This window comes from Sciurus carolinensis, chromosome 14 (assembly GCF_902686445.1).
Source record: "Sciurus carolinensis chromosome 14, mSciCar1.2, whole genome shotgun sequence".
Taxonomy (NCBI): Eukaryota; Metazoa; Chordata; class Mammalia; order Rodentia; family Sciuridae; genus Sciurus; species Sciurus carolinensis.
Genome location: NC_062226.1, coordinates 22189936 through 22202314, shown reverse-complemented (window position 1 = coordinate 22202314; position 12379 = coordinate 22189936). Strand labels below are relative to the sequence as shown.

General features: G+C 43.6%; 1 protein-coding gene across 4 annotated transcripts in view; it reads right to left on the bottom strand.

The window, feature by feature from the left end:
* Ecpas (Ecm29 proteasome adaptor and scaffold) overlaps positions 1–12066 on the bottom strand; it is a 108889-nt gene extending 96823 nt beyond the window's left edge. The window contains exons 1-2 of one of the 4 annotated variants that reach the window (XM_047523952.1): positions 11842–12066; positions 4070–4173 (exon numbers count right to left, since the gene is read on the bottom strand). In XM_047523952.1, the coding sequence (XP_047379908.1) occupies positions 4070–4091 (22 nt within the window). In that variant the 5' untranslated portion in view covers positions 4092–4173; positions 11842–12066. Of the gene's footprint in view, positions 1–4069; positions 4174–11220; positions 11611–11841 lie in introns of those variants that run through there. The other 3 variants (XM_047523951.1, XM_047523953.1, XM_047523950.1) reach the window with 3 other exon arrangements.
* Positions 12067–12379: the final 313 nt, after the last annotated feature.

Sequence of the window (12379 nt, the reverse complement as noted above, 5' to 3'; positions counted from 1 at the left end):
CCTTACCTAGTTGATATGTCTCCAAACACTCTCAAAAAACAATCCAAATCCCAATAGTTTCATAAGTAAGCCATAAATTCTCCTAGCCCAATTCTTTTGACCAAGCAAGTCCATAAACAGGAAATATTCTCCCAACTGCTCCAGATCACTCCTCCATCTCCACTCATCCAGATCTGTCCCACTTGAGATCCCACTCAAATATCATATGCTACACACACACATACACACACACACACACACACACACAGCTATCTCCTATCCTGGACCCACAGACTTCCACAACCCTTTTCTATACCTCTTCTAGAAATTACCTTTTGCTGTATATTATGTAACTGCCTAATCTTCCCCCTTCTCTATTTGAGGGGTGATTTGAATCTGATTCCACCTGATTGCCTACTCCTTTGTTTCCACCTTCTTCCAGTTCAAGTTGAGAAACTGTGACTTAGCATTTTTTATCCCAGCACTTAACTCAGTTTCTTGCATAGAATAGTTGCTGATCCCTGCTGAATGTCTGAAGTATTAACTCCTCGTGCACTAGAAAGGCTATTTAGAAGTCTACACATCTGATGTCTGCAGTACAAGAAAGGAAGGGATTAATGGTAATTTATGAATTAGAATCACTTGGAAAGGGGACTGTATGTTTTTAATACCATGACAAATGCTTAGAAGTTGTAAAAATAAAAAAGTAGAGCCGGGTGTGGTGGTGAACACCTGTAATTCCAGCAGCTCAGGAAGGCTGAGACAGGAGGATCTCAAGTTCAAAGTCAGTCTCTGCAAAAATGAGGTGGCTAAACAATTCAGTGAGACCCTGTCCCTAAATAAAATACAAAAAATAGGGTTGGGGATGTGGCTCAGTGGTTGAGAGCCCCTGAGTTCAATCCCCGACACACACCACAACACACCCAAAAATTAAATTAAAAAGTGAGATTCCTGAAGTTCTGTTTGGCAGAACTGTTCTGTTCCAAATCACCAGAAGTACAGCAGTAACTATAGAGAGGAGAGAGAGAGAGAAAAGAAAAAGAGGGCCAGGGATGTAGCTCAGTGGTAGAGCACTTGCCTACTATGAGAGCAGCTCTGGGTTTGATGTGAAGGAAAGAAGAAAGGAGAGAGAGGGGAACAGGAAAGGAAAAGGAAGAAAGGGAGAAGAGAGGACAGGTAAGGAGGAAGAGGGGGAGGGGACTAATGAAAAGGTAAAAGATCAAGTGCTTCTAAGACAAGACCTCTCCCTATGACTTCACCACATCTTCAAGAGTGTAATCTTGGGCTGGGGAGATAGCTCAGTCGGTAGAGTGCCTGCCTTGCATGCACAAGGCCCTGGGTTCGATCCCCAGCATCACCAAAAAAAAAAAAAAGTATACTCTTGGAATACTTGGGTTAGCAGCATTTCCAGAAATGGGAGTCCAAAAGCTAAATATAGGAACTAAATTATATAAAAACTGGAAGTGACAGGTCAGGGATCAAGGAAGAGAATGAGCAACTCTGAACTTTGATGATAACTGTAATTAGGAGTTTGAGACTAAAACAATGAAGAATAAGAAAGCCCTGCCTGGCATCTAGACTTTGTAGATAATTCTCAATGTTTTCTAGTAGATAACAGGTACTAGCCCTTAAAGTCCACTTCATCTTTTGCTTTCTAAATGTCATTTCAAATCACTAAATATCACTCTAATACTTGACAAAATCTAAATGAAGCCAGCAAGATGCTTCTTTAGAAATTAAAAACTAGTCAGGCACTGTAATGCCAGTGACTCAGAAGGCTGAGGCAGAAAGATCCTAAGTTTGAGGTCAGCCTCAGCAACTTAGTGAGGCCCTAAGCAACTTAGCAAGACCCTATCTTGAAATAAAAAATTAAAAATGGCAGGGGATATAGCTCTGTGATAGAGCACCCCTGGGTTCAATCCCCAATTACACACACACACAGAGAGAGAGAGAGAGAGAGAGAGAAAGAAGAGAGAAAGAGAGCGAGAGAGAGAGAGAGAGAGAGAGAGAGAGAGAGAGAAAGAGAAAGAGCTAGAAATCTGAAATCAGATCTGATCTCCTACTCCTATGATTTTATGTACAGGTTTGCCTCCACCTCCATCCTATTCTTTAAGGAACTCAATTAAATGCAAATGTCCTTAAAAGGAGAATGTCAGGTTATCTAGCACTAACCACCAATATAATACGCTGGAAGTGGGAAGAAGACTCATTCCCAGAAAAAGATAATCCATCCCAGTTCCTATGGGAGTCACCTCCCCACAGCCAGGGCAGTCGTATGAGTAGCAAGAAAACCTTCACAGAAAATAAGTCCTCAGCAGGAGATCTCCATTAATGCAGTCCCTGCTAGTAACCCTGAAACCCCTCTCCCCAAAACTCAGGCAATCAGACTGATTATCCTCCTGTCCCCTAGTCTGCCCCATCCCAAGGCAAAGTCAGATGTCCCTATCAGGAAACCCCTTCATCCAGATGCACTAGTGTCTAGGCCCTTTAAACAGAGAATGGATAAGAGAAGTCTTGTTTTCCCTAATAGTTATAAAGTCCTAGCCTTCGAATGACACAGGGTACTTTCCAACAAGGCTACCCCTCCCTGCTCACACCAGCCCTCCATCCTGTTTCTAGACCTCACCCATGCTACTCCCCTCATAGACACACCACATACTGAGGAATGGAGGGAAGTTCTAGGAGTAGCTTGGCAAGGTTGGGCCCAGTGATAAGACAATGGTCTGCACCCTAAATGTAATGAATAAGTGCCAGACTTCTTCTGGTTCTGGGAATTGAACCCAGGGCCTTGTGCATGCAAGGCAATACTCTACCAACTACTATACACCAAGTCCCCAAATGCCAGACTTCTAACACACTTTAAGGATCACACCCCCAGAGCCAGCAGGTGGCAGAGAGATACAAAGGTTAGAAATCAGATGCAATAGGGATGAGAGAAGATTACTCTGGCTTACAAAAGCCAGTTTACAGGAAATAATGTATACTTCATAGGAGCAGGATAGTAAAAATCTACCCAAAGCAGTTAATTACTTAGAAGAACAATGATCATTTGGATGTGTAAACTCTAGAATTTTCCTTATTTCAGTCACTACTTAAATCCCAGCATTTGTGGTTTGACTTGCTTGTCTTCAGTATATCATAAAGGCCTTAAAACAACTCTCACAGGTTCAAAAGTTCTAAGAGTTCAAGGATCTAGGAGACAATAAACAACACCCTCATTACTCTTCTGAAAAATTCTTCCAATCCTCCAATTTTCCATTTTTCAAATAGCACATAAGCCAAATTTTATTCTAAAGTTGAACTCTCTGGCTTATAAAATATATCATCCCTCAAAATGCTATATAAATGAATTAAAACATCATAAACCATAATTAACATTATACCTACCAAAAAGTAATAGAATATACTAGGGGAAAGAGTAGTTAAATTACTCCAAGAATTAAATCAGAAGACAGCAACAAAAAGAACTTTTGATTTGAAGTTACAAAATCCCAAGTAGTCACTGGATATTGAATCCCTAATATCAGAGAATTACAATCTGAGTTTTCAGGGTTTCAAAGGACCATCCTATATTATCCAAGAGTAAAACTGACACCATATTCTTGAACTACCTCAGAATGAATTAGAATTAAGTGGCTTTTTTTTAAATCACAGTGCACTTCAAAAATAGCAGAATGAGAAATATCCAATTACAATGATAATGCTTCCTTCAATACCTCTTTTCATAAATAAAACAATTAACTCCATGAGAACATTCCTAGGGCATGTGAAATCTTTTCTGTGGCAGACAATGTTTTTTGTAAACTATCACCCATTATCTTTCCCCTGTGCACATTGCCAAGCACCATCTTCAAATTTTAAGTTTCTCTTCTTTCTTGCTCTTTTTTTTTTAAGTTTATCATCAGAAAGAATAGAGGCTTCAGGCATATACAAACTGGTATGAACTTCACTGATTCTCTCAGGATAGCCAGAAAATAGGGCAAGGAAAAAACCCTAAGATCTTGGGGGTAAATTGCTACCTGATAATCTATGCATTTTTAAATGCTGCTACAAAAAAATGCACACATCCTCAGGAACTAAGTCTACTAACCTCTACAATCAATGTGATACATGGTTTATCCAATCTTGACAAAAATCCTCTGGATCACCAATGGTATGTTCATCCACTCGTACATACGCAATTGTATAAAGAATCTATTATTCAGAACACCAAAAAAAAATACAATTAAAAGATTTATACGCATAGCTATCATTTTTTTTAAAGTAAGCACTTTTCATTTTTTGCTAAAATCTTTAATGCCCTGTTTTGCAAACTCAGAATGAAAGGTAAAAAATATAGTGATTACCAGGTTTGGGGAAGAATAAAGAATATGTCCATAAACAGAATTTACTGAGAAAACACTAAGGCTTGAAAAAATACACTGATAATTATTCAATGAAGGCTAAAAAAATCTCCAATACCAATACAACATATATTTTATCATATGTGTATATATATCACAAACACATTAAAACCTTACATTAAAATTTTGAAAGTATTAGTATGTGCACATTAATAGGACATTACAACTGAGAACATAAAAGAGTAATCTTCATAACCTTAGTAACTTATAACTCCCAGCACTCCCTCCTCATCTCCTTCCCTGGATCTTCTCATCCCTACGTGTCTGGCCCCCAAACAGCTGTCCTCTGACCAATCCATTCACTCCTATGGTTCCATCATCATTTCCACACTCTCCCCAGCCTCAGAACCAAGTTCCCACACATCTGCAATCCATGGATCAAACACTATGCCAAGTTCTTATCATGAATTCTCTCTTCCCATTCTTACAATAATACTGTGTGACTGGTTTGGTGGTTGTCCTATTTTACAGATGAGAAAGCCAAGGCCCAGAAATTAGGTACATTCCCTTATTCTTCCATCATACAGTCTCTTAATTTAGACTCCTGGATTCATCTCTGACTCATCCCTCACTTTAATAATCCTCATCTACTCTGGCCCTTTGGCCACTGCCATGCTCTCCTAATCAGTCCTATGGCTCTTGGTCTCTCAATCCTTTCAATCAACATTACCCCACTGCCTCCTGCTACCCTTATAAAGCAAATCTACTCCCATTACACCCCTACTTAGGAGCCTTTGACAGATCTCTACTGTATACAGAACAAAGTCCAAACTAGTTGTGCTGGAATTTGTACAACACAATAGTGCCAACCTATCTTCTCCAGCATCATCTGCTTTTGCCCCCACACCAAAAATATTAATAGTAATTTATAGAAAGCTTTATTGTTTATATTAATCCTAGTAACACTATGAGTGTTTCTTGGTATCCCAATTTTATGAGAAAGAAACTGAGACCCAGGAAGGTAAGGTAACTTGCTCAAAATTCCAGATCAAAAAAGTAGCATGGGCCTCATCTCAGACTCTGAAGTTTACTTCCTTTCCTACTTCTTCACATAGTGGTAATATTCCCATTCCCTTCCTATCAGACTTACTTAGCTTTTTCTCAAAATGCACAATACTTTCCCACCTCTATGTCCCAGTTCAAGGTACTGTTACTTTACCCTGGAATGTTATAATCATTCTTTAAGGTTTCCAAGGATCTATGTTGGGCATTTTTCCTATCATGATTTGTATTAGTTATTTATGTTGATACATAAATCTGTCTCTAATTATAATCCCTCTGAGGACAGGATCATAAATTATTTAAACAATTTTAAAAGTATGCTTACTCAACTGGAAAATGTGCAGGTAAAACATGCCACATAAGATGGCAAGCATGAGGGCAGAGACTTGGCCAAGTCTGAAAGGAAAGATCAGCAACTGGATCAAACCATCTGAGTAAACTGGCAGTGCCTACAATTTTAACATCTATCTTCTGAACAAAGCCAGTGTCCCAGTGCCAACTATTCTCATTGACATTGGTATTTTTTAAATACGACAGTTTACTGAAAGCGTAATTCAAAACAGAATAGGGTAGAAGTGAAAAATTGGAAAGGAAGTTGACTAAAAAATAAAAATACCATTGTCATTTTCCATCTTAACCTTACTGTTTGGTTAAGTAAACAAAATGTAAACGATACAGGCTTGGTTGATTAGCCTTTCCACATAGATCAGCTCAGTGGCATGTATGTCTATCTTTAAAGGGATCATCTCTTTGGGGCTTTTTGAGTAGGCCCCTAGGAGCACATTCAGTACACACACAGTTCCTAAATCTCATCCTCTAAAAAGAGTCACTGGGATTCCTGGCACTGGTAGAGGCTCTCTCAGAAGGTATCTTACATGGTGATTATCTGACCAACTTGTGCAACTCAAGTTTCCCCTGGCTATGTCAAATGGTCAAATTTAATAGTATATGCTTTAAGATTACAGGCGTTGCTCTTTCATGAGTTGTCTTTATCCCAACGAAGAACAGATTCTAAGGACACCTTATAATTATAAAGCCCAGAATATGAAACCACTAAGCAGCTACCAGGTGAAAAGTCTCAAATACTTCCTTCCTTCTGTCAGAAACCTCTGCCCTAGTGCTGAAATATAACTAAAATGTCAACTTTTCCAAGAACTAACAGAGGACTACCCTAGAAGAAAAACTAGCCACCTGCCCTGCCTAAATTTTATTTCATTTGCAAATACGACTCTAAAAATAAACAAAACTACAGAAAGATCTTACATAACAAACTAGATCTCAGAACTACCTTTAACCATCTGAATGAATTATTCTCTTTTTTGGCATATTTTATCAAAAAATTTATTATGTTCTGTTAAGCAAACATCAAAACATTGCCATATTTCATACATTATAGATTTTTTTCTAGATACCAGCAAGTCATTAAAAAAAAATCTACCCATATCTTGTTATAGACTATCTATTCTCCCTTGCAGGAAGATTAATATAACGGTAGAGCACAATTTTTTTTTTTTTTTTTTTTTTTTTAGCGGTGCTGGGGATCGAACCCAGGGCCTTGTGCTTGCAAGGCAAGCACTCTACCAACTAAGCTATCTCCCCAGCCCGGTAGAGAGAGCACAATTAACATTAACTTTGGAATGACAGAATTTGAGTTCAAGCTCTGACTATAATGAGGGTAGCTCTACCATCAAGTCAATAACAGAATTAGGGTTGTTCTGAGGGTTCAATCAGTGGATAGGTGCAAAGCAATTAGAATACATGGTAAACCCTCAATAAACATTAGTTTTACCACTGTTCTATTGTAATCATCTGATTTATAGTGAAAATCATGTCAGATCTGTGACAGAATCAGAAATTCTAACAAGTCTCAACCCAAGATTATCCTGTCTACCTACCTTTTGGCAACTTTCATGTTTAATGATACTACCAGAAATGTTTAATAAAACTAAAATAACTAATTAAATAAAGTAAATAAGAGAAACCAAATAGTGAATTCTACTTCTCAGGAGCTCCTGCAAAGCATGGCGGCAGATATAACTGAAAGGAGCTATGAACTGAAAAAAGGGACTACTTATTGCCACTGAACTGTATACCTAGAATGATTAAGATGGTAAATTTTATATTAGATGTATTTTTCTGGAATTAAAAAAAAAAGCAGAAAGAATTTTTTAATAAAAAATTGGAAAGAAAAATGGACAGATATGATAGTGCTAGTCAACTGTCAACAGTAGAATCTATGAATATTCACTTTCAGTTTTTCTGTTTGAAGAGTTTCACAATAAAATATTACAAGAAGAAAACAATGCTGGCACCCAGAGGTTTGCTTCTATTATCATCTACTAGTCAGAAATAATAGCAACCTAGGTGCAGTGGCATACACCTGTAATCTCAGCACTTAGGAGGTTGAGGTGGGAAGACCAGTTGAGCTCAGGTTTGGGAGACAAACCTGGGAACATATCAAGATCCCACCTCAAAAAATAATAATAATAATAGCACATATTCAGATAATTACCTCCTTGTCTATAAAATTTCAAGAAACACAATTTATTAGTCATTTCCCCTTTTATTACAGCCATCCTGAAACTAAAAACACTTTATTTGTAATTTCTTTTTTTTGCAGTACTGGGGATCAAACTCAGGGCCTTGTGCTTGCGTGACAAGCACTCTACCAGCTGAGCTATCTCCCCAGCCCTATTTGGAATTTCTTAACCAATGTGTGTGTGTGTTTGTGTGTGTGTATATCTACATACATATATACATATTTACATACACACACATGGATATTATGGTTTCAAGTTAGGTTATTCTAAGGTACCAACTGCCAAGTATTTAATCTCTCCTGAAGAAATGCAGAAACCAAGTCAAGAGATTTCTGTGCCCAATTAAAACAGTGGAAAGGCTAGAATTTCAGTACTGGAGAATCAACCCAGGGCTTCCCACAGGCTGAGCCAAGCACTCTACCACAGAGATACATCCCTTCTCTTTTTTTTTTTTTTTTTTTTTTTTTCTTTTTTTCTTTTTTCTTTGAGACGAGGTCTTACAAAATTGCCCTAGTTGGCCTTGAACTTCTATCCTACTGTCCCATCTCACAAGTAGCTGGGATTACGGGCAAACTGAGACTACAGGCGAGAGACACCACATCAGGCCAAAGGCTAGAATTGGATTATCTATTCCTAACTTCTCCATTAGCTGCTAAAGCCAGTAAATCCCTTAACAAGAAGTACTACCAGCATCTTGACACACACCCAATATACAGGAGCAAACTGAGTATATACTAAATATATGCTGAATAAATACCTCAGCAACTCTAAAATAACATCCAACTCTAAAATAATATCCAATTCTTCCTCTCATTCTGTGTCCCATGCCTACTGGTAATTAAGAGTTTCAACATATTTAATGCTCACAACAGGAACTCGGACACTATGTAGTACACCAATTTTTTTTTTAGTTGTATGTGGACACAATATCTTTATTTGTAATTTTATGTGGTGCTGAGGATCAAACCCAATGCCTCACACCTGCAAGGCAAGTGCTCTACCACTGAGTTACAGTCCCAGCCCACCAATTTTTTTTTTTTTTTTTTTTTAAATCAAACCACTCACATCCATTAGGAAGGTTCTACTCAGAATACAGAGAATAACAAATATTGGCCTGGCTATGGAGAAATTGGAGCCCTTATGCAATATTGATGGGATTGTAAAATGGTATAGCCATTGTAAAAAACTGTATGGTAGGGCTTGGAGATGTAGCTCAGAGTCAAGAGCTTGCCTAGCATGGACAATGCCCTGGATTCGATCCCCAGCACCTCAAAAAGGAAAGGGGGGGGGGGAAACACCAATAGAGTGCACCTCAAAAATTATAAAAAGAATTAACGCATGACCCAGCAATTCCACTGAGGTATATACCAAAAAGAATTGAAAGTTGGGTCTCAAAGATACTTGTACATCCATGTTCACAGCAGTATTATTCATAATAGTTAAAATTTGGAAACAACCCAAGTGTCCCTAGAGATGAGTGGATAAGAAAATGTGATATATGCATACAAGGGAATATTATTCAACCTTCAAAAGGAAATTCGGACACATGCCACAACATGGATGAACCTAAATGAAATATACCAATCACAAAAAGACAAATACTGAATGATACCATTTAATGTGGTAACTGCAGTAGTCAAAAATAAGAAAGACAGAAAGTAGGATGGTGATTGCCAGAGGTTAGGGAAAGGAAGGAATGGGGGGATGTGCTAATTAATGAGTACAGAATTTCAGTTTTGCAAATGCAAAGAGTCCTGAGATGAATGGTGGTGATGGTTGCACAACATGAATGCACTTATACCACAGAATTGTACACTAAAAAAAAATGGTTAAGATGTTAAATTTTATGTCTTGGGTATTTTACCACAATAAAAATAACAAAAAATAAAATCAGAGAACTGATCTCCTCAGGAAGCCTGCTGGGGCTCCCTAAGGACTGATTAACATGCCATCAACTTGTGGCTATTAACCCATGTCAACCTCTAACCACTCCATGAGACCTTGTCTCCTCACACTCCATCCTGTCCAGGACTACACCAAGTATTTACTTCGGCTTCAAAAAGAGCAAACAGTACTCCTGTTCCACCAGTTCTGTGTCAAAGCAGCAAGGAACTTAATCTCTGTAAACCTGCCTCCTCTTTAAAACAAGGATAATTCCCACCTACCTGCCTCACAAGGTTGTTATGAGGGCAAAAGTGAGATCATGTATATAAAAGTAGCTTTAAGCTGCCAAGCACCAAAGAAACACAAATTAAGTTTATAACTACCTTCATATGGAAATCCAGAAGGAGCTTCTAACAACATAAGCTTCACAAATATAAGCTTGCAACACCTCGCCCATGCTTCCATTTAAAACCCACATCATTTCCAAATGACACCTTTCTTGTTTTTGTCATAAACTGAAGGGCAGGCAGCATGGGAAGGGGGACAAATAACCTAAAGCATTTTAACTAACCAAACACCAAAAACGCAATCAAAAATTACCCTGCAAGTCCTATGAAAGTTGAATATTCATGACCACCGTGGGCCTTCGACACCCAGGGACTACACTTCCCACAAAGCACTGAAGCGAACCGGGGCGGCGGGCGGGGCGGCCTGGGATTCAGGGTGACCACCGCTCTCCATGAGCGTGGATCGCGGTCCCTCGGAAAGCTGCAACGCTCAGGGCCGAGGGTGCTCGGGTTCTCCTTTCTGACAGCGCTGTCACCGTGGTTTCTCTGGGGCTAGCAGGAAGGCCCTCTCGGCCCTCCGGCCCTCTCGGCCTCTCCTAAGGGTCACCGCCTCTCCGTGACCTTTTGGCTGATTTCTAGGGTGTCACAGAAAGGCACCTTCTCCCCGGCCTGAAAGCTCCATTTCCAGAACTCGCACAACAGTCGGGACCGGGGGAGGGGGAGAGGCATGGCAGGGTCAGATGGACGGTCGGGCGCTGCCCCACACCCCGGGCTCGGGCCTCCTGCCAGCCCCGGAACGGCGGGCAGGGGGCCGGTCTCCCCCGACGCCCGAGCCGGGGCGGATCTCGGGCAGAGGTGGCTCCGCCCGGGGCTCTGGTTTCAATTTCGCAACGTGACGGTGCAAACCTGAGGCCTACAAACGCCGGCGGCGGCGTCCCGCGCCCCGCCCGCCCGCCCGCCAGGCCCGAGCGCCCCAGCCCCCCGCACGACGCGGCCGCCGTCCGCCGGCCCGGCCCGGCGCCCCGCGAGCGCGCCCCAGCCCTCCGGCCTGGTCCTGGCCGCCGCCCCCCGGCCTGCGCGGCGCCGGTTCGGGCTCGCAGCCGCAGGCTCGGCCGTGGCACTTACTCAGCTCGTCCTGGGAGGCGGAGGCGGCGGCCGCAGCCATGTTGCGCCGGGGAGGGATTGAGGGAGGGGCGGGAGGGGGAGGGCGCGGACAGCGGGCGCGGGGGGCTCGCGGCTCCCGGTGCGGCAGGGGCCCGGAGCCGCCTGCGGTCACTCGCGCCGGCCGCGCTGCGCCCACGAGGCCCGCCCGCCGCCGCCGTCTGCGTCCTCGGCGCTGCGAGCGTCGCTCTCACCGCCCCCCGCGAGCTCGCGACTCGGGCGCTCCCGCAGCTTCGCGCTTCTGCGGAGCCGCGGCCGCCACCTCCGCCTGTGCGGCCGACTGCCCGCGCGCCCGGCCCGCGCGGCGGCTCTGCGGCTCCGCTCCGCGCCGCGCTCGCCCGACTCACGCCGGTTTTATATTTAGAAAGAGCTGAGCCATCCTCCCAGCGGCCCCCCCGCCGGGCCCCTCGCGCGCCCGCCCGCCCTCGCTCGCTCGCTCGCGGCTCGTCCTGCCCACCTGCCGCCGCCCGCCCCGCCGGCGCTCCCCACGCGGAGCCGGCACGCGGCGGCCCGGCCTAGCCGCCCCGCCACTCGCGGAGCAGCCTTCCGCGGCCCGGGCTCTGGCCGGACGCGCGGGCCTCTGACCTGAGTCCGAGCCGGTCTCCATGCCCGGGATACTGCGCAGGGCGCCGCGATGAGGTGGGCGCCAAAGAGCGAGGTGTCCCGCTGGCCGGGCCTGAGGAGCCGCGCGCTGCAGTCGGTGAGGAGCTGGGCCGGGCCGCCGGGCCAGGGGAGACTCTCGAGGCGGGGCCGAACCTCGGGTTTTAAAGGTCTGTTGCTGTCACGTTGGCTGGGCCCGACCTGAAGAAACACGCCTGTCCAGAGGAAGAGACGTGGACTCGGGAAAGTAGAGCCGGGTTCGGAGTCGGCGGGAGGAAGCCCCGCCCTGCGCCTCCCGCCGAACTTCTCGGCCCCGGCGCTGACTCAGTCCCGGGCGAGCCGGGCGCCGCCGACGGCCCGCGCAGGCCGCGGGAGGCGTGCGGTGCTGATGCCGGTGGGAACCCGGGCTGCGGAGAGAGGGAAATTCGCCGAGCCCTGCGAAAAGTTAAGAGTTCCAGGTGAACTATATACGCTTATATGAGCCATTAAATTTTTGATGATATGTTCTTCTTGGCAACCTGAG